The 27,011-nt window shown below is 41.4% G+C and overlaps 1 protein-coding gene across 1 annotated transcript in view; it reads left to right on the forward strand.

The window, feature by feature from the left end:
• The window catches only part of LOC131954763 (uncharacterized), a 29,933-nt gene extending 2,940 nt beyond the window's left edge, over positions 1 to 26,993 (forward strand). The window contains exons 2-19 of the mRNA XM_059318511.1: positions 3,743 to 4,091; positions 15,619 to 15,711; positions 17,705 to 17,839; positions 18,398 to 18,511; positions 18,862 to 18,941; positions 19,067 to 19,172; positions 19,342 to 19,399; positions 19,566 to 19,810; positions 20,025 to 20,175; positions 20,331 to 21,643; positions 21,772 to 21,927; positions 22,061 to 22,205; positions 22,424 to 22,495; positions 22,609 to 22,731; positions 22,922 to 23,072; positions 23,353 to 24,716; positions 24,875 to 24,927; positions 25,124 to 26,993. Coding sequence (XP_059174494.1) covers positions 3,933 to 4,091; positions 15,619 to 15,711; positions 17,705 to 17,839; positions 18,398 to 18,511; positions 18,862 to 18,941; positions 19,067 to 19,172; positions 19,342 to 19,399; positions 19,566 to 19,810; positions 20,025 to 20,175; positions 20,331 to 21,643; positions 21,772 to 21,927; positions 22,061 to 22,205; positions 22,424 to 22,495; positions 22,609 to 22,731; positions 22,922 to 23,072; positions 23,353 to 24,716; positions 24,875 to 24,927; positions 25,124 to 25,669 — 5,064 coding nt within the window. The 5' untranslated portion in view covers positions 3,743 to 3,932 and the 3' untranslated portion in view covers positions 25,670 to 26,993. The remainder of the gene's footprint in view (positions 1 to 3,742; positions 4,092 to 15,618; positions 15,712 to 17,704; positions 17,840 to 18,397; positions 18,512 to 18,861; positions 18,942 to 19,066; positions 19,173 to 19,341; positions 19,400 to 19,565; positions 19,811 to 20,024; positions 20,176 to 20,330; positions 21,644 to 21,771; positions 21,928 to 22,060; positions 22,206 to 22,423; positions 22,496 to 22,608; positions 22,732 to 22,921; positions 23,073 to 23,352; positions 24,717 to 24,874; positions 24,928 to 25,123) is intronic.
• The last annotated feature ends 18 nt before the right edge of the window (positions 26,994 to 27,011 follow it).

A 27,011-nucleotide genomic window follows, 5' to 3' on the forward strand; every position in this document is an offset into this window, starting at 1 on the left:
CGATAACGTCAAACCTCATCCCTGTCGTTAGCTGTCTGCCTAATGACTTGTTCTGCTTACCTGTGACTCGCCCTACGTACCTGTGGGGCGGGAGAGGTGGGCATCATTAAAACGGGCTTAATTTCCGGAAATATCTGAAACATTACTCACGTTCTTTTCCTGTGGTAGTCTGACGACGTCATCTTTAACCACAGCATTCGACAGCAGAGAAACCCTGCGGCGATGCATGCAGAGTTTCTTCCAGGCATCTCTTCGGGGGGGCTAAGCCCCCCCGAAAATTTTTTACCGCCCCCCCGAACGAAATGAAATTTATATAATTTATATAGAAAATATATACTTTTAACAGTGTCCGCCCCCCCGAAGAAAGTTTACCGCCCCCCCGAAGATTTCAAGTGCCCCCCCCCCCCCCCGGAGAAAAAAGTCTGGAAGAAACACTGGATGCATGTAGCTTTGTTACTTGACGCCTACACTTAGACTATGTTTTACAACCAATATGACAAATGAAAAAAAAAACCTTAATCCTACCATTCGGAGTTCAACGCAGACTTTTTTTTTTCTTTTTGCTAATTTATATCAGATTCTAAAGAATCTATTCATGTCTGAATTCAGATTGAACAGATTCCCAGAAGTGCCGAGTACCAGGAATTTCCTGAAAGACTTTTCCCGGAATAGCGGGGTAAATTTTGTTGAACATCAACTTGATATATTGCATCACTTACATGGGGGGAGGGGGAAGAGATAAGATATATCCCACCGTATTTGGCATAGGCTCAAGATTTTTACTACAACGGCCCTAGTTCTTTACGTTTTTTGGCAGGAGGCCACACCTGGTCCCTACCATGTCACTCTGATCTGGAGTGTCGAAAGTGGTTAATGGGGGAGTGTAGATATTTACGTACACGGGGTTCTATGCTCCGTTGATCAGTTAGGGGCAGAGAGTGGTAGATGTAGATATTTACACTGGGTTATACGCTCTGTTGATCAGCTAGGGCGCGGAGAGTAGATCTAGCCTTGCTTGATATCTACCTCGAGTTTAAGGAAGCAGATCCAGGTATGCATGTGGTATGTTAAGCTTTGTTGAACAGCTTTAAATGAAAAAAAAAACAATATAGATGGCGCTGCTGAAGTGTATTTATAATTCAAGGTAATACATAAATCCATACTCCCCCAGCCCACAACCCCCTCCCCACATATTTTCGTTTTAGAACACACTTTAAAATGTACTACAGAACATTGTGGGGATGTCATTTCGTGTTAAACCATGCGTTACAGATGCCGTAGAAGTTTTTGTATACAGCATCTACCATTCTTCATCTACCCCTCCCTCCCTACCACACTTTATCACCCCGTCACACCTATGTGAAAGTGTGATTTACCGGCGGAAGGATACATACATTTCAACCGCCATCTCGTCATTGTACTCGGGCAGCTAGGTGGAGCACTGTATGGACACCTCTAGACATAGCCTCGCCTAGTCTACGCATCTGTCTGTAACACCACAGCGCTACTTTCTTCAGCATAGAAGAGTTCCGACTTTAAAAGTTGTTACGTTATCAGGAGTATATGTGGTTCTGTGCTGTAAATCTTGGAGATTGTGTGTGAAGGGGGAGGGGGTGAAGTCTGAGTGGGTTTTGTCGTCAAGAATAAGATTCCCTGTTTATTGTCGTCTGCGTGGTTAAAATCTTAGGGCGGTTTATTGAATAGTCGCGTCATTAAAAAATGATGGAAGAACAGTTAAGTGGGAAGCGTGCCGGCAAACGTGCTTAAGAATTCATGATGGTATCGACCATAGCCTAGCTGCACGCTACAACCACACTACATGACTACACTCACATCCCCACTAGCTTCTATTAGCTAAAGAACTATGCTACATCTCCACCTCCAACGTCTCCACAAAGACTACATCTCCACGACTAGCACCTACGTCCTCATGACCACACTATACCTATGTCCCCACAATCGCGATCTGTTTGCTTTAACAACCACACCACACCTACCACCCTGCCATACATGCGTCCCCACAGCCACACTATACCTACGTCCCCACAGCCACACTATACCTACGTCCCCCACATCCACACTATACCTACGACCACTACAAATCAATCTGTTAGCTTTAACAACCACACCACACCTAAGTCCCCACAGCCACACTACACCTACCCCACACACCACACCTACGTCCCCACAACCACACTACACCTACGTCCCCACAGCCACACCGCACCTACGTCCCCACAGCCACATCTACCAGCCCAGTGAGTCATGTGTCCATGTCGTCTCCTAACAGTCCTTATCTCGGCTGTAAATCTTACTGCCGTCCATGTAACGGCCCGTGGGTTTATTGTTTGTTACAGCCCGTGGGTTTATTCCTTTATTACGTGTAGTTTTGTAGCTGCAGCAACTGGAACAACTAACATGGCTGTAAACAATCGATTGGATCCATTCTCCCTAGCTGAAGGTTTTGTTTTGTTCCGTGTCAATCGTTAATTTTATTTTTACTTGGTTCAGGTGAATCACAATACATAAGTGGTGAACCAGCGTGGCTGATAGGCCTACACATCTCAACCTACCCCCTCCCCCACTCCACTCATACACAAGTTTATACATGACGATATATGATTATGCATAAAGACGAAACGCTACCCCAGCCTAGGTACACTCCTGCGCAGACTTTTGTTTTTTATAGGGGGTCGGCCAGTGCTGCCCTGTTATAATGCCTCTGCTTCTAGATAAAACGTATGTTATATTACACGAATTGTTATACACAAAACTTATTACTACATTCAAACAAAACGTATTATATTTCGAGACTATTTATTGTACACAATACTTATAATAACATTCAGATAAAATGAACGTTAAATATTTATCGCACGTTATTGTTATCTATATCATCAATCATCTTTTTACCGTGCGTGCCCAAGAGACATGGTGCAGATGAAGTAGAGTTCATCTGTTTCAATGACCTAACATACGAAGAGATAGTGTGGTCAACACTTTGCTCAGCCGCCTTTGTTTCCCTAAGGGATCATCCACTTATGACGTCCACACGCGGGGGGGGGGGGGGGGGGGGGGGTCCGAAAAAAACTGACTTTTGTAGACGCATATGGACTTGTATAAGGATTTTTGTGGACGGGGGGGGGGGGGTCCAAAAGGATTTTTGTATAAGGATTTTTGTGGACGGGGGGTTCCAAAATCCAAAAAAATTGTGGACGTCATAAATGGATGACCCCTAACGTGAGTCAGATATCCATTAGTGGACTCAACAACGCCCTGTAGACTTGAGTCCCTGATCCGAACTCGAGACTTCCGGGTTAGCATTCATAAGCTCTACCATGCGGCCACGTGTTTTATAATAGAAGACATTTTTTACTTTGTACAACAGCGGTCCGAAAAGTTTTTTTTCCTAAGTCACAATGTATTCTACATGGGCTAGGCCTTGACATTTTAATCAATGTATACTGTAGTATGTCTTACGTTTAACCTTTGCACTTATTTGTCTAGGGTCAACATCTGCTCTTGTATTGTCTGAGGGTGCAACCTTTCTCCCCACCCCTGACAAGGCCCTACATGTAACCTTACACCGACCTTATGTCTGGGGTCTTATCATGCACGCTCGTCCTCCCTCTATTCATTAATTAACCCTCTGTTAGACAACGCCCCGCCCCCTTCTTGATAACCCATTACACACAAACCTCCTATTGTTCTCATACCGCCTTTGTTTTATGTCATCCATCAGGCTCACCAGACAACCAGAGATTGGCGTACCATGGGCAGGACCAGTTCCAGACTTAGTACCACCTAACCTGGAAGCGTCTCATCCATTTGGTTACAGCACTTACCCTGGATTAAACAACAACAACAACAACAACACATCCATGTCGCCCGCCTCCTAGTTTCTGGAACATTCGAACACTGTCCAGGTAACCATGGATACCGATGAGCTGGACTACCTGCTGCCGGCCAACTGCCCGAACCCTTATTTCGACACCTGGGACAGACACAACAGCATCGCCTTCTCCACCGCCGCCAAAGGATTACGCAATGCCCCGGGGGAGAATAATTGTTTCGTCAATAGCGCCGTCCAGGTATGTGTTTTTGTTTTGTTCGTGAGGAAGTCTGGCGCTGGTAGCCAGGATCTGTTTGTTGTGTATCGTCTTGTCGTTTGGTGATATATCATTCGGTGGGTGATGTACCATCTGGATAGTGATATACCGTCTGTTTAATGATATACCATCCTGATAGTAATATATCATCTGGATTATGGTATATTATCTGGTTAGTGATATACCATCTGGATAGTAATATATCATCTGGTTAGTAATATGCCATCCGGATAGTAAAATATCATCTGGATTGTGGTATACCATCTGGTTAGTGATGTACCATCTGGATAGTAATATACCATCCAGATAGTGATATACCATCCAGATACTGATATACCATCCAGATGGTAATATACCACCCAGATGGTAATATACCATCCAGATGGTAATATACCATCCAGATAGTGATATACTATCCAGATAGTGATCTATCATTTGGTTAATGATCTATCATCCTGATAGTGGTATAATAGTTAATAGCAATTAGTTATATACCATCCGGTTAGCGATATACCATCCGGTTAGCGATATACCATCCGGTCAGCGATATGCCATCCTGTTAGTGATATGCCATCTCCCAAAAACCCCCTGCAAGAGGCCGTCATAAAATCACGTCAGTTTATCAAACACATGTTTCTATCCCCGGCTATCCCTTCACTGAACGTCACCGGGAAGTCAGACCATCATAAAACTGTCGTTACAAAGTTCTAAATCTTCATCAGCTCCCCCCCCCCCCAAATTCACCCACACGCGCACAAATTAACCTAAATTCTACGAAATGTGCTAGCTTTTTGAAGAAAATCAAATTGTATGATAGTCATAGTGTGTATGGCGGAGACAGTGGGATCAGTAAATTAGCCGTCGTCAACAACAAAGGGCAGATAACTCTGTGGTCAATGGTAGCCTCTCTGTGAAAGAACCTCGAACGTTATCAATGAAGTGCAACGGTTAACACATAAACATTAGATAACAACTTCCGTCGTTAACAAGATTATACCATTAGGCCTGTAGTTCGCAAGATTATACCATTAGGCATGTAAGCTCACAAGGTTATATCATTAGGCCTGTAGTTCGCAAGATTATAGCATTAGGCCTGTAGGTCTCATGTGTGCCGAATTGCTAGACTGTCTAATTGTTTATCGTATCAACCGTTTAAGTTATTACGGTTAGCGCTTAAGTTCCGTAGTGTTAGTTTAATTTCCTCGCTCTGCACAAAACATAGAATAAGATTTTTTACACACAAAAAAACTCGGATATCGTCGGAGTTGCCAGAAAAAAAGCCGCAAATGCTGGCCAAAATTGTATCTACACCAGAATAAATTTCTTGTCGTTACCAAAATTGAACCACCGTTTTATTTTTAACGGCTGCGTTTTATTTCGGCCCGACTCGGGCAGGCGTTGATCAAAGTCTCCCGCAGACGGTTAGTCAAAGCTGCCAGTCGGCTGTGGTCAAACGTCGCAGGCCGAGTCAATAAACCTGGCCGTATGAACTGGACAAACACATTAGCTTTGATTGCCTGCAAGGGTCGGCTAGCTTGAGACAAGGGGGCGTTGACTGGGGGTCTGGCAGCCTGGTCTGTTTGTTGTGTGTGACCAACACAATGTTGCTGGACATTCCTCCCACGATGGTCAACATGGATAAACTCGCATTTTGAAATAGACACGTTTTATTGCTGGGCATTCTTCTCTAAGCTGGTCAATATAAATATAACATTTTCAAATAGGCGCATTTTACTTCACGGCATTCTTTCATTAAGCTAGTCACAATATACCCAAAATACCACTCACATATTTCAATAGACTTTTATTTCTGGGTATTTTCTTTCAAGCTGGTCGCCACGAGTATATTCAGGTCGAAAATAGTACTTTTTACTTTTTATAAATAGTATTTAATTTTAAATACCAGTTTCTTACGAAATTTTTATCATTTAAAATTTATTTTTCGTTGGTTGTCAGTCTGGCCTACGCATGACATGAGTACATACTTTACTGCACGATATTATACTGCAAGCCCAAAAAGCTAAACTATCGCAACCCACTACTTGTGTGGTAAAGTTATCGTATTGGGATTTTTGTTATGTGCTCATCTTATGTGACCTATGCACTGTCTTGACATGGGAATCTTATGTGACCTAAGTACTGTATGGACATGGGAATCTTATGTGACCTACCTTCTGGACATGAGAATCTTATGTGACCTATGCACTGTCTTGACATGGGAATCTTATGTGACCTACCGTCTGGACATGGGAATCTTATGTGACCTACCTTCTGGACATGAGAATCTTATGTGACCTATGCACTGTCTTGACATGGGAATCTTATGTGACCTACCGTCTGGACATGGGAATCTTATGTGACCTACCTTCTGGACATGAGAATCTTATGTGACCTATGCACTGTCTTGACATGGGAATCTTATGTGACCTACCTTCTGGACATGAGAATCTTATGTGACCTACCTTCTGGACATGAGAATCTTATGTGACCTATGCACTGTCTTGATATGGGAATCTTATGTGACCTACCGTCTGGACATGGGAATCTTATGTGACCTAAGTACCGTCTGGACATGGGAATCTTATGTGACCTAAGTACCGTCTGTACATATGAATCTTATGTGACCTATGTTAAAGTACTGTCTATACATATGAATCTATGTGGCCTATGTACCGTCTGTACATGAGAATCTTATGTGACCTAAACACTCCATGGACATGTGGATCTTATGTGACCTACCGTCTGGACATGAGAATCTTATGTGACCTAAACACTCCATGGACATGTGGATCTTATGTGACCTACCGTCTGGACATGAGAATCTTATGTGACCTATGCACTGTCTTGACATGGGAATCTATATGATCTAAGCACCCTCTGGACATAGGAATCTATTTGACCTATGCATTGCCGGGTCCCAGTAACAACAAGACTATCAGGACGAACCGATAAGAGGTACGACCTCAGGCATAGAGAGAAGACAATAGGTCTTATCTACGTGTGTGAAGACAGCCTGTCTTATCTCTACAGCTCCGGTCGTATGGTTCCACTTGTACTCTTAACGGTATCTGAGCATGCCAGATAAAATATCTTTTGATTTTACACGGAAAATAAACAGGCCGCGCTCTGGTAGTGTTTTGGCACTTATGCGCTTATGTGGCAAACAGGTGAAATAATTGTTTTGTTGTGACCAGATTTTTGGACGAGGCGCTGTGAAAATTATTAGAGTGTAGAAAATGTTAGGGAGGGGCTCAGGGGGGCAATGCTGGTATCTGGAATATGTAACATGACGTTCGAGCAGACAAACTTTCAAACATTGTGTACCGAACGTTTGTTGTGTTGTTGCCACGTGTCCTGTGTCCACGTGAAAACTTTTACAGGGAGAGAACTAACAGTTTCATGTAAAAATGGCCGTTTATTGTTATTTATAACCAAGTTTAGCCTTGAGACCTTGAGTTTTGGACATTATTTTGTCTGGTTTAAACTTGTTGAAAATCTTTCCCAGTAAAACATATTCTTTTTAAAATTATTATTTTTCATTTATTCAACAAAGTTAATTCAGAATTCTGGTCTCGCTATGGAGCGTGTACCTGGCCAGTTGTGACAAGTCTCCCTACACCAAGACTTACGTAGTCCCACTGCCGTTTTTAACAAGGTGCTCACATTTCCGTGTCCTATCGTCCATACCTAGACGCGGTCAGATTTCCGGGTCCTATAGTCCATACCTAGACGCGGTCAGATTTCCGGGTCCTACAGTCCATACCTAGACCCTTATGTGACCAGTGGCCTTGTTCGTGAATTTGTTGTAGTCACGTGACGGTAATACAACCCGCACTTGTTGTGGCCACTAATCCCCCACGTAGATGTGTAGACCCCTATAATATTTTTTTTCTATTACAATAACATTTTGTTTACCGTGCAAGAACCAGCCATTCATAACTGGATCAAGTTGTTTTTTTTACGTCATACGTATGGGTCAGTGTAACACGGAGGGAGTTTGGAAGTGCGTACGAGTGAGTCATTCGGATTGAGGATTGTGACGTCACGGAGACACCTGTTGGAGCGACGCGTGACAGATGGAGTGGACGAAACCTGTTGTTTGCCTGACGATATCGGGTGTGTGTGTGTGTATGTGTGTGGAGGAGGTTTGGGGGGGGGGGGGGGGGGCTGCAGGATTAAACACCGCGTCATCTTAAAACTGCCATCACACACGTCAACACTTTCACCAGTCAGTTATAAACTCGAAAATTGTTCTAAAAGTTATTATATCAGTCATGGAGGTAATAAAATAATTTACCGAGATGTTACCTCGTAGTTACTGTCGGGAAACTAGGCACAAAAATAGCCACCATTATCACCCCGGACGCGTTGGTCACTTGCAATCAACCAATCAGAACCCAGATCTTCTTACAAGTGGACTACTTTCTTTTCTCCTCAATTCCTACTTGTTGCCCCCCCCCCCCCATCCCCCCTCACCCCCAACCCTTGACCGACGCTGTGTACTTCTCGCCCCTGGGTTTGCTCGCCCCCTGTCTTTGTCCTGTCCTGTTGACCGTTCAACAATTGCTGCTTTTCTCCCCCCCCCCCTCCCCTCAGGCCCGTAGCTGACCCATCTGTCCAGCCTAACCAATGAGACGCGCTGTTATCATCTTGTTTGTTCTCATATTTCTCGTGCTAGCTACAGTTGGGGGGGTGGGGGGAGTGATGAGGGAGGACAGTTTGCCTGACCTGCAGCCCCAAACAACAAAGGTTACCCGCGTGCAATGGGTAGAGCCTAGAGAGCAAGGCGTCCAGTTGAACGGGTCTTATGCCGAAATAACAGAGCGTCCATCTTAACGGTTGTTTTGTCCCCTCGCTAGGGTCATCGGTCATGGCACGAGAAATGAACTCGGTTCAGGGTTGTTTTTTTGTGTTTTTGTTGTTGTTGTTTTCTATATGGCAAAAAAAAATGATCGCATCAAGATTAACATTAAATCTGCCCTGATATTATTTAGTGTCACTTTTCAACATAAATAGGTACATAAATAGGCTAGCTAAATTTAGTTTAAAATTTTAGCGGGGGCGGGGTTGTGTCATACTTCCGGGATTACGTCTCTATTCACAAAACCTGTTGAATTAAAATTATACGCTGTACAGCACGCTTGTATCCCTTTCTATGTAAGTGCTAACCAGTGTTTCTTTCGGGCTTTTTTTCTCCTTGGGGGGGGGGGGGGGGACTTGACATTCACATTGGGTCGGACTAAATTTTCGGGAGGGGGGGGGGGGGGCGGACACTGGTGAAAGTATATATTTTCGATATAAATTCTATGTTGTTCGGGAGCCGGGGGGGGGGGGGCGTTCGGGCGGGTTAGAGCCCTCCCCCCCCCCCCCCCCTTTAAGGACCAGCTTGCATGTCAGGGAGTATTTTATTAACCCCAGGTTTGGCCTCACGAAACTTCTCGTTATATATATTTTTTAAACCAAGCTTTCTAACTACGACTGGGCCAAACCCACGTGACAGACATTTTGGCCGTATGACGCACTTGTGTCACCGCTGATTGATGTACGGTTGACATAAGTCGTCGGTGTTAGCCGGTGGGGGGACGGGGAAGGAGGGGTGGGGGCTCGTGATACTGAGAATATCGTTTAATTAGTCATCAGTTTTATACCAATCGATGATAGGAAATCGATCGTTTATTTTATGGTAAGGTAGCTAGGGCAACGTATGACATACGAGTTGTAGGGCGATTTATTATGAAAACTTATTTCACCAGGGTAGTTTAAATTTCTTGCAAGTAAATTAGAAATGAAACTGTAAAAGTTCAGTGTATGTATGATATTAGTACAGGCTATCATATGATACGATAGTGGTGATTAGATAAACATGTTATTGTGCCTAATTGCTACTTTTTTTTAATGAAGGGCTTACTTGTCATGCCTAAGGTAGGGTGGCCTCTCTAGGGTTGGACTAAGAGCCTTCGATTGTCTATATCACAGGTGGATTTCTTACATCAGTTTTATATAATGGCAAAATAATAGAGTCTTCCTTAAAAAGGAGTGTTAGGCTACTAATAGTAAACTAATAACTACACAACTGAGTTGATAATGCCAATGCTAGCCCTATTTTGACCCTAACCCCAACCCTAGTCTTACCGTATGCTTAAACCTTATTTCTGGCCATAAAACTAGACGAGATTACAATACTACCAACAACCTACTACACCAATTTTCGGAAGAGTCTATTATGGATATCAGTATCCTCAATCACCCCAAAAACATCCTCAAACGACCTCTGCTATTTTTAACCGGTTATTCAGACTTGCGGAAATTGAAAAAAAAATGACAAAATGATTGAACCGATATAAAAACCTCGAGCTGTATGCCTGGTTAAACATGAAACTAAACTAAAAAGGCTGAAAGTGAAACTGGAAAAACCAAGGTTAACCAAGTTAAGGTGATATCTTGTAAAGTTATCTGATTGGGAGTTTGGAGTTATTGAATGGGCGGAGAAAATAAAGATGTAGTGACTAAAATTGTAAGGAAAAATAAAATCTAGAGTGACTAAACGTGTAACGAAATAAACTTTGAGTGACTAAATATGTAACGAAAAATAAAGCTAGAGAGACTAAATATGTAACGAAAAATAAAGCTAGAGAGACTAAATATGTAACGAAAATAAAGCTAGAGAGCCTCAACATGTAACAAAAACAAGCAGGGAACAATAGAAGTTTATCTCGGGCTGTTGTAGTATTGTCTCCCCTGCAACCATCGATTGAAGTATCGACGCCATATTGATCGCAGGCTGATGGCTTTTATGTTCCGCTCTGTTGCTTTAAGCACCCCGGTGCTACAGTGGCGCCAGGTTTTATGGCTGGCTCTCCAAGGATCACAGCGACCTTTTTCTGTAGCCGAGGGCACAGCACGTACAATGTAAAAAATGTCAACTTATTTTTAGAAAGCTAACATACTGTATTGGGTGGCGAAATCAGAGTACTAGCAACTGTCCCGGGCATAGATACTCTTTCTAAACGTCCTGCCCATTTTTTGAGAGAGAGAAAACCTAATGGTAAACATGTGTATGTGAACATTTAGTTTTTATACTTTTGTAATTGCGGGAAGTATCGTAATATATATATATATATATATATATATATATATATATATATATATATATATATATATATATATATATATATATATATATATATATATATATATATATATATATATATATATGCAGCTAGAAAATATATAATAGAGAGTTGTTTATAAACGTGTATACTGCATTTCTTTATACACTATAATATATTTATCGCGCCGTCGAACACTTTCAATAAGCTTTTATGTCCTGTGTGCGTTTAGATTTGAATTCCCATGGGATGTATTTAACTGCCCCCCCCCCCCCCCCCCCCCCGTGTTGTTATGCACTAAATGTTTTCAACGCCCACTGAAGCGGTGATTTGAATAGTGTACATTGCTGTTTCATTTCCTTTGGGTGCAGCCTTTCTGCTGTTTGTTTTTGTTTACTGCTAAGGCTATCACGTGATGCGGATTGCTGTTTGATTATTCGTGGTACTGCTTTCGCTGTTCGATTATTCCCCCCCCCCCCTCTCCAATTCAGCTGAAGGTCTTTGATTTAACCTAATACAGCTGTGATCTCTCGGTACGGTTATCACGTGGTGTCAACACTTTTTATCAATCGCCTTGAGGTAGGGCGAAGACTGTGGACATGGAGGAGGTCACGGGTCGTGCTAATGCAACTTGAATACAGCGCCCCGGGGGGCGGGCGTGGGGCGCCTGTTGACACACGTGTTGACAGGATCGCTTAGCGTGATCCCGCGAGAGTCACCGCGTGGGTTGAGCCTCTGTACTGTCCGGCACATTCCAGCGCTTGACCAGTGACTGACGTAAGTGTCGTATCACTGGGCATACAGAGCGAATCACGTCATCGTTCACACGTGTCCGGTGTGTCCACGAATCGAAGTGTTTAGCCGAGAGTTAACTCCTGCCCTTGGTTGTTACCGAGTTATCTCCCACCCCTGGCTGTAGCAGAGTTATCTCCCACCCCTGGTTGTAGCAGAGTTATCTCCCACCCCTGGTTGTAGCAGAGTTATCTCCCACCCCTGGCTGTAGCAGAGTTATCTCCCACCCCCTGGCTGTAGCAGAGTTATCTCCCACCCCTGGTTGTAGCAGAGTTATCTCCCACCCCTGGCTGTAGCAGAGTTATCTCCCACCCCTGGCTGTAGCAGAGTTATCTCCCACCCCTGGCTGTAGCAGAGTTATCTCCCACCCCTGGTTGTAGCAGAGTTATCTCCCACCCCTGGCTGTAGCAGAGTTGCCTCCCACCCCTGGTTGTTACCGAGTTATCTCCCACCCCTGGTTGTAGCAGAGTTATCTCCCACCCCTGGCTGTAGCAGAGTTGCCTCCCACCCCTGGTTGTTACCGAGTTATCTCCCACCCCTGGTTGTAGCAGAGTTATCTCCCACCCCTGGCTGTAGCAGAGTTATCTCCCACCCCTGGTTGTTACCGAGTTATCTCCCACCCCTGGCTGTAGCAGAGTTATCTCCCACCCCTGGCTGTAGCAGAGTTATCTCCCACCCCTGGCTGTAGCAGAGTTATCTCCCACCCCTGGCTGTAGCAGAGTTATCTCCCACCCCTGGTTGTAGCAGAGTTATCTCCCACCCCTGGTTGTAGCAGAGTTATCTCCCACCCCTGGCTGTAGCAGAGTTATCTCCCACCCCTGGTTGTAGCAGAGTTATCTCCCACCCCTGGCTGTAGCAGAGTTGCCTCCCACCCCTGGTTGTTACCGAGTTATCTCCCACCCCTGGTTGTAGCAGAGTTATCTCCCACCCCTGGCTGTAGCAGAGTTATCTCCCACCCCTGGCTGTAGCAGAGTTATCTCCCACCCCTGGCTGTAGCAGAGTTATCTCCCACCCCTGGCTGTAGCAGAGTTATCTCCCACCCCTGGCTGTAGCAGAGTTATCTCCCACCCCTGGCTGTAGCAGAGTTATCTCCCACCCCTTGGTTGTAGCAGAGTTAGCTCCCACCCCTCCTTGTTATCTCCTACGCCTACACGTTCTTTCAAAACGGAAATGCTGAAAATTTAAAGTAATTCCTATTATTGAGAAGAAAATGTTTAAACATATACATGATAATACCGAAATAGTAAGCCTATTCAGCATTCATCTAAAATTAAATTTCGTTTTTTATTGTATTTAAACTGTAACATATTTCGATTCTCGGGTGTATTTTTAAAAGTCCGGTGTTTACACAGGGGTTCATTAGGCATTTACTAGTTCTCAAGGAGTTATCTCCCCAGGACACCCAGACTAGTTCTCAATAAGGAGTTATCTCCCAGGAATCCCAGCATGGTTTTCAATAAGGAGTTATCTCCCAGGATTCCCAATCCCAGCATAGTTCTCAAGCACGAGTTATCTCCCAGGAATCCCAGCATAGTTCTTAAGGAAGAATTCAAAACTAGTTTAATTTCGAGTGCATTTAATCACAAGACATTAATTCACGAGCACGATTATCTCCCTTCGAGTACAGATCTATCCCACGGAACACCAACAGTCCAACGTGTGTATGTAGTACCTATGTTGTATACCACCTTTGTGTAGGGGTTCTCTCAGTTTTATTTTCTCCTTACAACGACAATAGATACAAAAAAACGTGTCCTTGTAACACGGATCTACCTACAGCCGTTCCCACACCGTGTTACAAAAGACCCCTCTGTGTTTCCCTGATCTACCTTTACATTACCTGCACGTTCAAAGCCCTGAATACCTGTGAGAAGGTAGACTCGACCCGCCCATCTATGACTGGGTATTTCCATCGGCCGCTTATTCAACAACCGGATAAAGGTAGAAAGAGAAGAAGAAAAAAGTTCGTGTACCCTATGGGTTTTACTTGTAACTGCGTCAGATTTACGATGCCGTTACAGCCTTGATTGTTTGATAGGACAGCCCTTACACCGGCTACGATAACGTCGTATGAGCTTGTCTTGTGCCGGCGGCAGCCAATCAAAAACGTGCTTGCCGGTCCTGAGAACGTGACGTCGCGAGGTCAAGCTTGACGTCACGAGTTGAAACCGTTTCAATGTGGCGGCGAAGCTAATGTTGCGTGTCGCGTTTTCCCTCTTAACTTTTCATCTCGCAACAATACAATATTGTCTGATTTAATTGATGTTTTATATGAGTAAATTATTACCCCCTTTTTATGTAGACCTAGGTAATGTTTACTAGGCGCTTTAAAGTATGCAGTTTAAGCACTTTGCACTAATGATTTTAGGTAGAATTTAATCGCAAATTTAAAAATTACCACCAAAACTTAAATTGGAGCCCGACCTATTAATGCTATCCTGACTTTGGACAACCCCTCACTGATTAAAGGAAACTCTTCATTGTCTATCAAAAGACTAGCATTTGGCTAGCACTTAAACTCAAGAGTTTCGGAGTAACGTTTGCGTGTATTAGCATTGTCATTTATGTCGTACAAGCTCTACCATTTATGTAGTACAAGCTCTGACATTTATGCAATACAATCTTTAAAGGGTTAACTTTAACTTCATGTAACTTCAATCACTGGTACCTATAAAATTTAATGAAATCTCAATAGTGAACTCGTGTTTACCTTGTTATTCAAGAAAAGTGCGGGTGTCACGTTTAGCCCGGGGAGAGAGTGTAAAAAATACTTAAAAAAAAAACTTTTTAAAAAACCACGTTTTTCTTGTGGACTAAAAGGTAGAAAATAAAATTTTCTTTTGTGCTTCCTCGAGCTGTGCAGGTTCTTGTGATGACTGACAAAAAACGTGGGTACGTTCACCATCAAATTTCCCGACCCATCTGCCCGACCCACGTTTTTTGTCAGTCATCACAAGAACCTGCACAGCTCGAGGAAGCACAAAAGAAAATTTTATTTTCTACCTTTTAGTCCACAAGAAAAACGTGGTTTTTTAAAAAGTTTTTTTTAAGTATTTTATTTTCTCCTTTTTAGTCCGTTGCTACACATGAAAAACGTGGTTTTTAAAAAAGTGTTTATAAATACACGGACTAAAAACTTGAGCGACCAGGATTCGAACCTGGGTTGTCGCGGCCACAACGCGAAGTACTAACCACTATACGATCACGGCCAGCGCGCTCACATCGATTGGGGGCCGAAGTAACTGGGTCAATAGGCCTCCAGTCTTGTCGGTATCTTTAGAAATCATGTCCTCAATTTTATGGTCCTTGGGGCGTAATTAAATTAAGCTAATTACGGTCACTAATTGCTAGTTTTTATGATTGCATCTGAAATTGTTAGGCGAAAGTAGCATGCATGCCAAATTTCAGGTCTATAGAGCAATCAGAAGTGGGCTAATTTTCGATGTCAATTTTAACAACAAACATCCAAACAAACAAACAAACGCGAAGCTGAGTTAAGAAAAACGTGTTAAAAATAAAATTACTTTGATGTGAGATGACTAGCGGTTTATTTAAATTTAATGTATTTCGATTTGTTGTCATGAAAATTTTTGTTTTTTTTCTTGCAGGTGTTCTGGCACCTTGATGTCTTTCGTCGGAGCTATCGTCGTCTTTCGGGGCATGTGTGTATGGGTAACTCCTGCATCTTCTGTGCTCTCAAGGTGAGTGGTCGCCCTTGTGTAGAAAGGCATGTGAGTTATCCCCCGTTGGGTAGAAACTTTGCTGTTGTGTCTTCTGTACCGTTTGATGATCTCCCAGAGTTCATCCTGAACTATACTTGATAGATCAATGCTCGGTAATTTGTTTGAGAAACATAAACTAATTGAAATGTCTCTAATTATAAAACTAATAAGAATCTGTAAGGTGGAGCCCTAATGTTTTAAAACGGCGTAGTTCAAGTTAATTAAAAGCATGAATGGGCATCTATGCTTCACGTATTGCATAAAAGCCAATCTCTTAACAATATGTTTCAATGGTTAATTTTTTATATACCACATAATCCTGAGCAAATTATCTAGATTATATTACTTCATTTGTTAAATCCGGCGTGAACCAGGTGTTATTCTTAGCGTTAATTTCTTTCCTCTTTCAAATGCTGACGTGTTTATATAACTTTTAGGCTCTATTATCCCCACTGTCATAATAAGTTCAAAGTAAAGAACAACACTAGCAATGTGTTGTTAGTTTACCAGTGTTTAACACGTCCGGCCTCGCGAGTCAGATCACCATGGCAACGCCAAGTCGCTTGACAACCACTCAATAAACAGCCAGATAAATGGGACAATTTACTTTGATTGCCCGACCACCTGGGTCCACCGGCCTATACTAAAACAAAGGTGCTCCGCGAGAGTGAACGCCCCTGGCCATTGGCCACTGATTGATGGGATAATAAAAAAGAACGATCAAAGGTGAAAAGAATCGAGAGTTTCTGATTGCGTATTCAAGGGAAGCAACCGAGAGGAAGGGTGTAAAAATAAGAGCGGTGAAGGGAGATAATTTTAATATTGTTATTCCACGCCTTATTGAGTTTGTTTGCATGTGGGATTGCGATTTCATCAACGTCACTCGTTGAGTAAACGGCGGTGTGAGTGTTGTTTACACTGTGATCGAGGGGGTGTTTGTCTAGTGTGTGGGTAAATAGAAAACTCGCGGACCTTTAGCACATACAGGCGTACATGCTCATTGGCAGCGCCGGCCTCGACAAGTGTTGGGGTCAGGAGTTAGGGCCAGGTGATGGAGTGATGGTGTAGGAGTTGGGTTTTGACTGAACGCGTTGGTGGTGCTAATCGGGATTAGGGCTTACGTCCCTACGAGCGGTGAATGGGAACAACGTAGCGTCTAGTCTGGTCTAGGCACGGTGACTATGTGGCTATGGGCTGTCACACATTCTTCTATAGCCCCAGAGTTTCTTTCAGTCCACTCTTATGAGTGAACCCCCCCCCCAATCCCTCCACCACCTAGCACGTCCACCCGTCCACCCCCACCCCTCACCCGAAGAATTTAAAAAATGTATAATTTATATTATATTCATATGCGTAACCCCCCCTCCCCACCAGTAAATTTTAAATGCCCCCCCCCCCGGAGAGAAAAGAAAAATTAATGTCTTAAATAACCATCTACAGCTTGTAGCTACATCATTATATCTATTGGCATTCCCAGCTACATCATTATATCTATTGGCATTCCCATTGGCTAGTGAAAGGGTATAAAAAAGCTATTTATAAAGCGGTCAATAATTACAACACACATTCCTATCCCAGTCATTAAAATGTTTTCATGTGATGAACTAAAGTAGCTGAGATCATCTGGTTTTGTTGAGTCAGACCAGCGCTTTAACTTGTGATTGTTAGTTACATCGAATTCCCCACTTGTTTACAGCATAGGAGAGGGAAAATTTAATTTGGGGGTGGGGGCAAAATCTATCGTAGCTTATGCTTACATATTGTATTTCTTTCTTATTTTTATGAAAAAAAAGCCGTTGTTTTATTAGATGTCAGAAGTGTTAACGGCACCATGTAACTTCCATTTAGTGTGTGTGTGTCTGTTGGGGGGGGGAGGCGTAAACTGTGCTAAAACAGCGTGACTGAAGTTATTGGCGACCCCCATACAATGTAATCCGTGTTGTGACCGATGCGTTTGTTTGTCCACCTGTAGGTCATCTTCACCCAGTTCCAGTTCAGCGACCAAGCCTCCCTACATCCAGACGCCCTACGTAAGGCTTTGGCCGAGACTTTCGCCAACCAGCAGAGGTTTCAGCTGGGTCACATGGATGATGCCGCAGAATGTTTTGTAAGTCACGTGACCTGGGGTCACCAAGGTCATGTTTTGTTTTGTCTGTGGCGTGTCACAACGGTATGTTTATTTAGTATTTAGTGTCAGTATGTGTTATTTTGTTTGTTGTCGTTTTGATTGGTTCCATGACAAATGATATCATGGACAAATGATCTCAGACAAAATATCTCACAGTAAAATTTTAATAGTATGTACGATTGTTTTAGGATTGTTTTAGTTGATTTGAACTTTTTTTTTAATTGACTGTCAATATGGTTTTGTTTACTATGTTTAATATTGTTTATAGGCCTATATAATAATTGTAAGAAATGTTTGCATATAAATTTGCCATATTGTACTAAGCATTTTAAAATTAAGATTACTAATATATAATGTGAAGATAGAGAATCTTTAGTTTTAACAGTTTAGTTATTTCTGTTTGAAAGATGGAACTGAAAAAAAGCCCATAAACTCTATGATGTATTGCATTGTTGTTCAGTGTTGGCTAAAAGCAATGTCAAAACTGTAAGCCAATTAGGGCAATCTGTTGAATGTTTACGTTTGTTTGATTGACAGGAAAATATTTTGAGGCGCATCCATTTCCACATTGCAAATAACTGTAATGAAGATAACTGTACAGCCCCTCATTGTCTGCCACATCAGAAATTTTCTCTTAACATTGTAGAGAAGGTGAGTGACATTTCTCCTATATTTAAGACAGTTCATTGTAAGGCCAGATTTGTCCAGTACAATCAAACGTTTTTTTTTTTAAATATTTTAAATTTAATTGGTGAAAAAAGTTTCACATGTTGACATTGTTTCTTTAAACAATTAAACACTATTAAATAACTAATAACTTAGCTTTTGTTTGGATGATTATTAAATTTTCCTTTTAATTTGCAACTACTCTAAATCAGCACTTTTAAATTGTAAAATAATATGTGTTTAGAAAAAATTGGATGGCAAGTTATCAAACATTTCATCAGCTGTCTTGTTTGTCCCAGTATGTAGTGTGTAACAAAAAAAACTTCTGTCTACAGGTGATGTGTCCCTGTGGTGCCAGCTCTAAACCACTCAAGTTTAATGAAATGGTTCACTACATCTCAGCTAAAGCCCTTGTGTAAGTCACTCTTCACTGTATAATTTTAAACTGCTATAACTGTGACAATTTGTGATCCAAGTTTTTAGAGATGGAAAATTTCAGATGTACATTAATAATGTATAAATAATAATTTATTTTTTTAGATCACAAGCTCGAGTCATGCATGAAACTGGAGATGTACTACATCCAGATAGGTTTGGGCTACTTTTGAGGAATGCTAATGCAATGGGGGATATCAGAGATTGCCCAGTAAGTCACAACTGTTTCATACACAATTATGAATTTTTAATAATACCCACTTTTATCTTAACTTTTTTTGTAAATATGAAGTATTCCCATAATACCCACTTTTATCTTAACTTTCTTTTGTAAATATGTAGTATTCCCATTGATTCTAACCTAGATCTTTACTTTTTAGGGCTCCTGCGGTAAGAAAGTTCAGATTAGAAGAACTTTACTCAACTCACCAGATGTTGGTAAGTTGTTTTTTTAGATTATATCTACTGTAGTTTAAAATTTCCCACACCCTTATCTCTAAGTTATAAATATTTAGGCCTATATTTAATTTCTTTATGTTTATCTCTAGAACATTTAGTCAATATTTGAAAAAATAAAAAAAATTGTAAATGGTTTGTGTTTCAGTGAGTATTGGCCTAGTCTGGGACACAGACCAACCAACTGTTGACATGACAACACAGGTGGCCAGAACAATTGGCACCACCATCCTCATGCAAGATGTTTTTCATTCTGTGATGCAAGACTTGAGATTTCTATCCAAGCTGGAACTGGTGGGGCTGGTCTGCTACTACGGCAAGCACTACTCCACATTTGTTTTTCACAGCAAGCTGCAGATGTGGATTTATTTTGATGATGCAACTGTTAGAGAGGTACCTTTTTGTTTCTTGTAAAACAATGATTGTCTTGAAGAAATAAGGTGTCTTGTGAAAATGAAGTGCATTGACTAAAATGTGTTGACAAAATATATTTGTAACAGAACAGTGTTTTGACCTAAACTGTCACATGTGACTTGTGTACTGTGAGTTGAAAGACTTCTCATGGCTTGTATTATTTATAACATGATTGTTGTTGTATCTTCTCTAGATTGGACCACGCTGGGAGCAGGTGGTAGAGAAGTGCAGCAAAGGTAGATACCTGCCCCTGCTGCTCTTGTATGCTAACCCTAATGCTTCTCCAGTCTCCGTGGAGACTGCACCAAAAAAGAAAACAATGGCTCCTGGATATGGAATATCAGGTACATTTTACCCCTTGTTATGATTTGTTGCTTCTTTAATCATTAATTACTTTTTGTATCTTGTTGTTGTTTGGTTGTTTTGTTGTTATATATAATTATCTATTATTATTTTTTGTAAGACATTGTTTATTAAACATCTTAAATTTTTAAACCAGGTGGTCAAGAAGAAGACAGTGCTCTAGACAGAACCCATGAAAGCATCTCAAGCCAGCAGTCATACCAGAGCTCGCAAATGGCAAACCCTGAGCCAGTAAATGACGAATCATATTACTATAAAGCTCCGCCAACCACAGGGAAAGACTTTGGCCAGACGGGAGCCTCTGGGAAACCTTTTGACCACAGCAGGCAGCAAAGTTTCATCATGGCCATGTCAGAAACAAAACCCAGACACCCGCTCAGGTATGGGGGTCAAGCCAGCAATATGCCGGCACCCCAGGCGGAACAGGGACAGCACGAGAACTATTCCGACTACACACTGTCTACTAGTGATCAGTATAGGAGGCCGGCCATGGGAGGTTTTGAACCTGCTCATGTTGCTCTCACACCTAACGTGAAAGGGTATGGGGAAACTCAAAGAAAGGAGAGCTTCAAAAAGGGTAAAGAACCAATCAGGGCAGACTTTGTTAGGTACCAGCTGGATCCTTCCAAACCTGCAGCCATCGTGGCTCCTTGCGTCTACTCGTCACATGACCCAGGGTCAAGGACAAATCAGCCTCATGTCAAGCAGAGGTCTGTATCTCAAGGTGGGGACGAAGCTGACACACCCCAACACACTGTGGTCAAGCCGTTGCCTAGTTCACAGACGTATGACCACATTGACAGCTTGTCACACGGCCACACCCCTGTGCAGTCAGGCCTGGCTACACTCCCCAGAAAAAGGAACGACAACAAAGATGGTGTCTCTGCTCAGTTCAGTAGACAAGGCTCCATGGGAAACATTGCCTCGTTCTATGACCAGAAGCCACCAGTCCACCCCAGCCATGCTGAACAAAACACCGCCCAGCACAAGATGGACCAGGGTCAAAAAGTGAAGAAAGGGAAAAAAGAAATGAAGAAAGTAGACAAAAAGAAACTAAACGAGCTGAACAAGCTACCGCCTACGTCTACATTAGAGAGAAGACCAGAGGAGTACCAGGATGAGAAGGTTGTGTACATCGACCGCAGGATGGTAGAAACCATCCTCAAGCACCAGGGCTTGCAGCGGCAACCATCCACACACAGCACCAACAGCGCATCAAGCATAGAGTCTGACAGCATTATGGGAAGACTGCTGGGGTGTAAAGGGAGCGAGGGTAGTATCAACACCGACGCATCTTTTGATAACGTCTCTATCGGCTCGCACAAGGACTCTGGTTATGGCAGCAGTGACCGCAACAGTTCCAGTTCTACAGGAAGTGGCACCATTGACCCCTACACGCAGTACTTCATTAGCAAGAGCATGGTTGTACCTAGGAACCTAAATTCTCAGGTAATTAATTGTTTTAAAATTAAATAAATTTAAATAAGTGGAAAAGTTAAACCTTATGACCATTTTAAAAAAATGTAATTGTAATTGATATTATAAGTACTGTCAACGAAATGTAATTAATTTTTTAGTTCCTGCACCATCAAACCGGGAATGACGTTGGTCCAGTCAACCCTCCACTGGACACAAGAAACACAGCACCATGGGAAGAGCCAGTCAAAAACTTAAGTGGGATGTCTAAAGAGGAATTAAACAGACACTTGTATGAGACCTTGACCCAGAGAAAGGTAATGAAAAACATGAACCTACCTTAATTTGTTTCAATTATTAATCAAACAATAAGAATTTTAAAAAATTTCTTAGATAAATTGTTAAAAAAAAAAGACTGAACTGATCAATGTGGGCTAATGGAATTTTCAGGTGATGCACCCCATCAAAGAAAGCAGTCAAGAAGACATCTTGAAGATATTGCCTAAAGAGCAAAGCATAATGAACAACAGGAACCCATCGCCTCCTATGGATCAACCCATGACTCAAGGGAGGCCACCACCTATCCCACCAAAAAGTAAAACTCCAGATTTTTTAAAATATTAAAAATTTAATTTATACAAAACAAATAAAAATTAGTATACAATAATAAAAGCACTTTTACAAATTTAAAAAGAAAAAGGACTTCATTAAAGAAGATGAATTGTTTTTGGTTTTTAGAATTATTGTAATCAATGGAGACAATAGCCTCAGAATATATATTCTTAACATACTCATTCTTTTATCTTGTTTTAGATTTTGCAGCTTTTCAAGTTTCAAAATCAGCCCATCAAAGGGAACCATCAATTGAAAGTCTGGACATTCAAGGTAAAGAAAAACAAAAATTGAAAACCTACTGCTTATGTCTTAGTTTTACCCCAACTGGTGTGTGGTGACCACTGCATTGCATGGTGCCAATGTATTGTTTTCTTTCTCTACAGAAGTAAAGAACGACTACTTCATATCCATGTGTGAGAAAGCGGATGACCTGATGGACAGGTGTATACTAGCAGAGACACAAGATGACCTCTCTGCTGCTCTGTGTTTTTGTGACAGTGCTCTAGGTAATTTTATACCTGCTTCATTCACTGACATTTTACCATTGCTTTACAATATGTTAGATTTTTTTTTCATTAACATAGTTTAGCTCATTACACACACTATAATAAAAAATGTTAATTTAAATTTTAAAAAGTACCCCCTTGTTAAGAGAGTGTTTTTACCCCTTTGTAAAAAGAGTGCTTTTGATTTCAGGCTGCTTGAAGGAAGCCATGAACCAAACAGACATTTCCTCTAAAGCTCTTGTGTATGCACAAAAAAAGCACAACTCTTGCTTGCTTAAATCTCGGAGTCTGTTTAAACGTACATCCGGCTATGGTTCTTCTGACAGTAGTACGGGAAAACGGTAATTACATTGTTGAAAGATTATTGTAGTCTTATTAAAAATTAATCACATTGAAGGTTTTTGTAGTTTTATTAACTAAATTGTTTGGAGGGCATTATAGTCTTATTCATTACATTGAAGATTTTTGCAGTTTTATTAATTATATTGTTTGAAGTACTCTTAGTAATTCTGTTTAATATTAGGCCTATAGTAATAACATTATTTGTCAAGAAGACAAATTAATCACTGAAAATAGTTTTAAACCTACTCTATAAGTTTTTATTTTTCCTATTTCTAACAGAGGGAGCATCACCAGTACAGATTCAGAGAACAGTGACAAGGGTGTGAGAAGAACTGGTTTAAAAGATCATGCATCGGCCCCTGGAAAAGGGGCCAGCAGGATGGGGCCACAAATGAGAAACGTCCAGCAGGCCAGCCAGCGTGATCCATCCAGGAAGTCTCCACTGCCCATGACACACCACGACCCCACAGTCAACTCTACATCATCTTCATCTGCTGCACCTTCTAGTCAGCCATCTTTGTCATCTCAAGGCAATCAATCATCTCAGAGTACTGTCCCCTTAAGACTGAACACAGAGAGATCAGAGACTGAAACAGTCGGCTCTCAAAACTTTGTCAGACCATCCACCACGGCCCCACCTCCACAGACTCTCATGAGGTCTCAGACAGAGAACTTGCCGCTCGATTCTTACAGAACATTGCCCAGAAACAGGGCGTTCCGCAGGACTTCTGACCCCACCTCTAACTCTGAGGTGTATCAAATGTACTTGAACAAACAGAAAAACATTCAAAGCCAAAATGATGCAGACAATCTCGGCACTCAGAATGGGCTAGACAACAACAAACAGTTCTACGGCAGTAATGAGGTGAGAGGTTCCGAACCTGAGCCTAAGTTCTACTTGCCTCAGAGAGCTAACAGTGACCTGGCAGGCAACCGTGGCAGCACCAGCAGCGCCAGTAGCATCAGCAGCAGCGTCTCCTCCTCCCACAACCAGCAGAGCGATGAGGTCAGGGGCTACCCCACACCTGTCAATCAAACGACTCCCTCCAACCCCCCAACATTGACTCCCTCTAGTGTTCAGCAACTGGCCAGTGACAACAAACCACCTGCAGCCAGGCCATACCCATCTTCACAGACCAATCCCAGATCACAATCATCTCTGTTGGTTAAATCCAGCTCATCGCAGTCATTCAACCAGGCAGCACAGCAAAATCTAGCACATTCTAGAAGCTGGAATGAAATCCCAGACCATCTGTCTCACAATAACTTACCTTCTAGTCAAAGACATCCAACCATCGCTCCCAGCATCAATCAGAATAGAAAAACGCATGGCGGTCCACCACCCCCTCCCCCAGCCAGAACAACATCCAACTGGGGAGGTCGACACGTGCCCCAGGAAACCAGACTCTACAGTCACCAAGAAGAAGTTCATCCAGACGAATCTCATGGCAGCCCAGTGGCCAGCCAAGCTAGAGCTGCCCCGTCTCACTACCTGCCCAGACAGCAGGTGCCACAGCTCAAGCATGCGACTAGCAGTACAGGAATCAACTGTATAGCTGGGGCCCCTCGTCCACTAGAAAGATATGCCTCACAGCCAGACTGTCAGAACATTGCTGAGTCTGCATCTACTAGCAACAGACCAGGTAACTTTTTTTTACCTAAGTCAATCATTTATTCGTTTTATTTGTTTTTTCATATCAAATAAATCAAAATTTATAAATAAGGATAGCGATGCCGGTTATTTTTAATATAAAATGTTACTGGAGCCAAATTTTTAATTTCTTTTTTTCTTTCAATATAGAAATCTTGTCTTATGCAACAAGCCAGCCAGTGAATCGCAGCAATATTGACACAGTGAGTATTCATGCATTTAGTTAGTTATTAGGGATTATTATTTACATTATTCTGACATGTCTGCAGTTGAATTTTCGCTCCATAGAGATGGGTCAAGAAAATAAAATGTGATGTATTGTGTATATTTCATAGTCCCAAGGCATAATGTTACTGACAAGTTAAATTTATTTGTTGTTTTTTTTTCTGTTTTATATAGAGATCCCAACAAGGGGCAAGGGACCACAAGAACCCTCAGGAGTTAGAGCTAAATAAATCAGAAATCCCTGTACAGGCAAGTGTTTGGGCTTTGGCCTCACAGTTTGATAAGCCAATGGAAAAACCTGCCATCAAACCTAAGCCAAGCAACTTTATCTTGAGAAGTCGCAGCAAGTCTGAATCTGGCAGCAAAAAGCCCAAATCAGTCTTGAAGAGCAAGAAAAACAAGTCAAAAACACCAAGGAAATCTGTGACTTTTGCAGACAACATCTCCAGTTTAGCAGCAGGATACGAATCTGCTGCGGAACTGACTACCTTCTCCTCTAGAGCTTTTGAGAATGACAGGGCATATTTTAGTGAAGACGAGGACTACGCTGTTAGTAAATCTGACAATGAGCTGGATGATGTGGAAGACAGCAGCAACAGCGATGACACTCCTTTACCCAGAGAGGAACTGGCTTGCCAGCTTTGTCGTAAACGCGAGATAGAAACAGGCAAAGGTTTTTGTTCAAAGTGTGCGTTTTATATGAGTCGATTGGTCAAATAAAGTAAGTCAGCGAACAGGAGATTTGTTAAGATGATGAAATGTATTGCACTTGAATATTGTAAGTGCAATTGTTGTGACCATTATTTAATTAGGTGAATGAAATTGTTGGGTGAGAAATACTAATAAAATTATATTAGAATGTCTGTGATAGATAAAACAAACACGGGATCAAGAAGGGGGTCCATAGAGTTGGTATGTATGTTCATTGGTTTGTTTGTAAATATGTCTATAGTTAATGTTTCTCTAGCTTCATTCATGACATTCCATTCTTGAAGTTTACTTCTCAGCCTTGAAACAAGTTTTGTATATGTTCCTATATTGCTATTTAGATAAAGTTTACCATATTGGTTTATGTATATACTACATAAATATTCATATATTTATATATTGTATTAAGAATATGCAAATTTCCATTATACATTCCATGTATGTACATATACATATGTACATCATTATTTCTACTTTTGTAATGTCATAAGACATGTAAACATAAAGAAAAAATTGTTATGGCAATTCTGTACTTTTTAAAAATTATTTCGTATAAAAATGGAACTGATAACTCTACTGCTTCATAAATATAAAAGGAGTAACATCATATTACATTTAAATATTTGAGGATAAAATTAAAGAATGTTATATTAATTTCAAAAAACAATTTATAGCTGGTTTATAAAAGTAAAAATGTGTCTACTCTTATCATCTGATGCCACAGATATTATGTTTCAATCTATTTTTTTAATGTCTCTTTAGTGCAATGTGATTAGATCTGATGTTTTGTGAGCTATTTTGGATCACTAAACCACTGTTGTAGTACAGTATCATTGTTACTATCTAAATGTTAGCTCATTGATTTACAAGTGATTATTGGATGATAACAAACATGTGATGTCTTTTGAGTACATCTGTGTGACCATATCTTCAATGAAACTAACTTTTGAGAACATCCATTAGACCATATTTTTGATAACATCTATGAAACCAGTTTTTGAAAACATCCATGGGACCATATCTTTGATAACAAATAATGAGGGCTATGCGTCAAGATGTGCCTTAACGTTACAAACATTCCCTTCTATAAAGTTTAAGCTCTCTTGATAGACACAGATGTAAATATTTTTGAGGACATCGACTATTCCTCCTCTGGGCTGTTTTTTTTATAGTGGTATTGCATTATAATTATGGTAGTTAGTTTCATGTCATTTGTGCAGAAGGGGAAGGATTATGAATTGTTTCAGCGACAGAAGCACATTATAAATATTTTAATTTTTTTTGTTTGTTTTTTAATGTCAATTGTACAAAACAGATATTAAACTTTGTTATAGTTCTTGCTTTTATTTTATTT

Source organism: Physella acuta, unplaced genomic scaffold (assembly GCF_028476545.2).
Source record: "Physella acuta isolate Inbredline_101_S28 unplaced genomic scaffold, ASM2847654v3 ptg001028l, whole genome shotgun sequence".
In the NCBI taxonomy this organism is placed as follows: Eukaryota; Metazoa; Mollusca; class Gastropoda; family Physidae; genus Physella; species Physella acuta.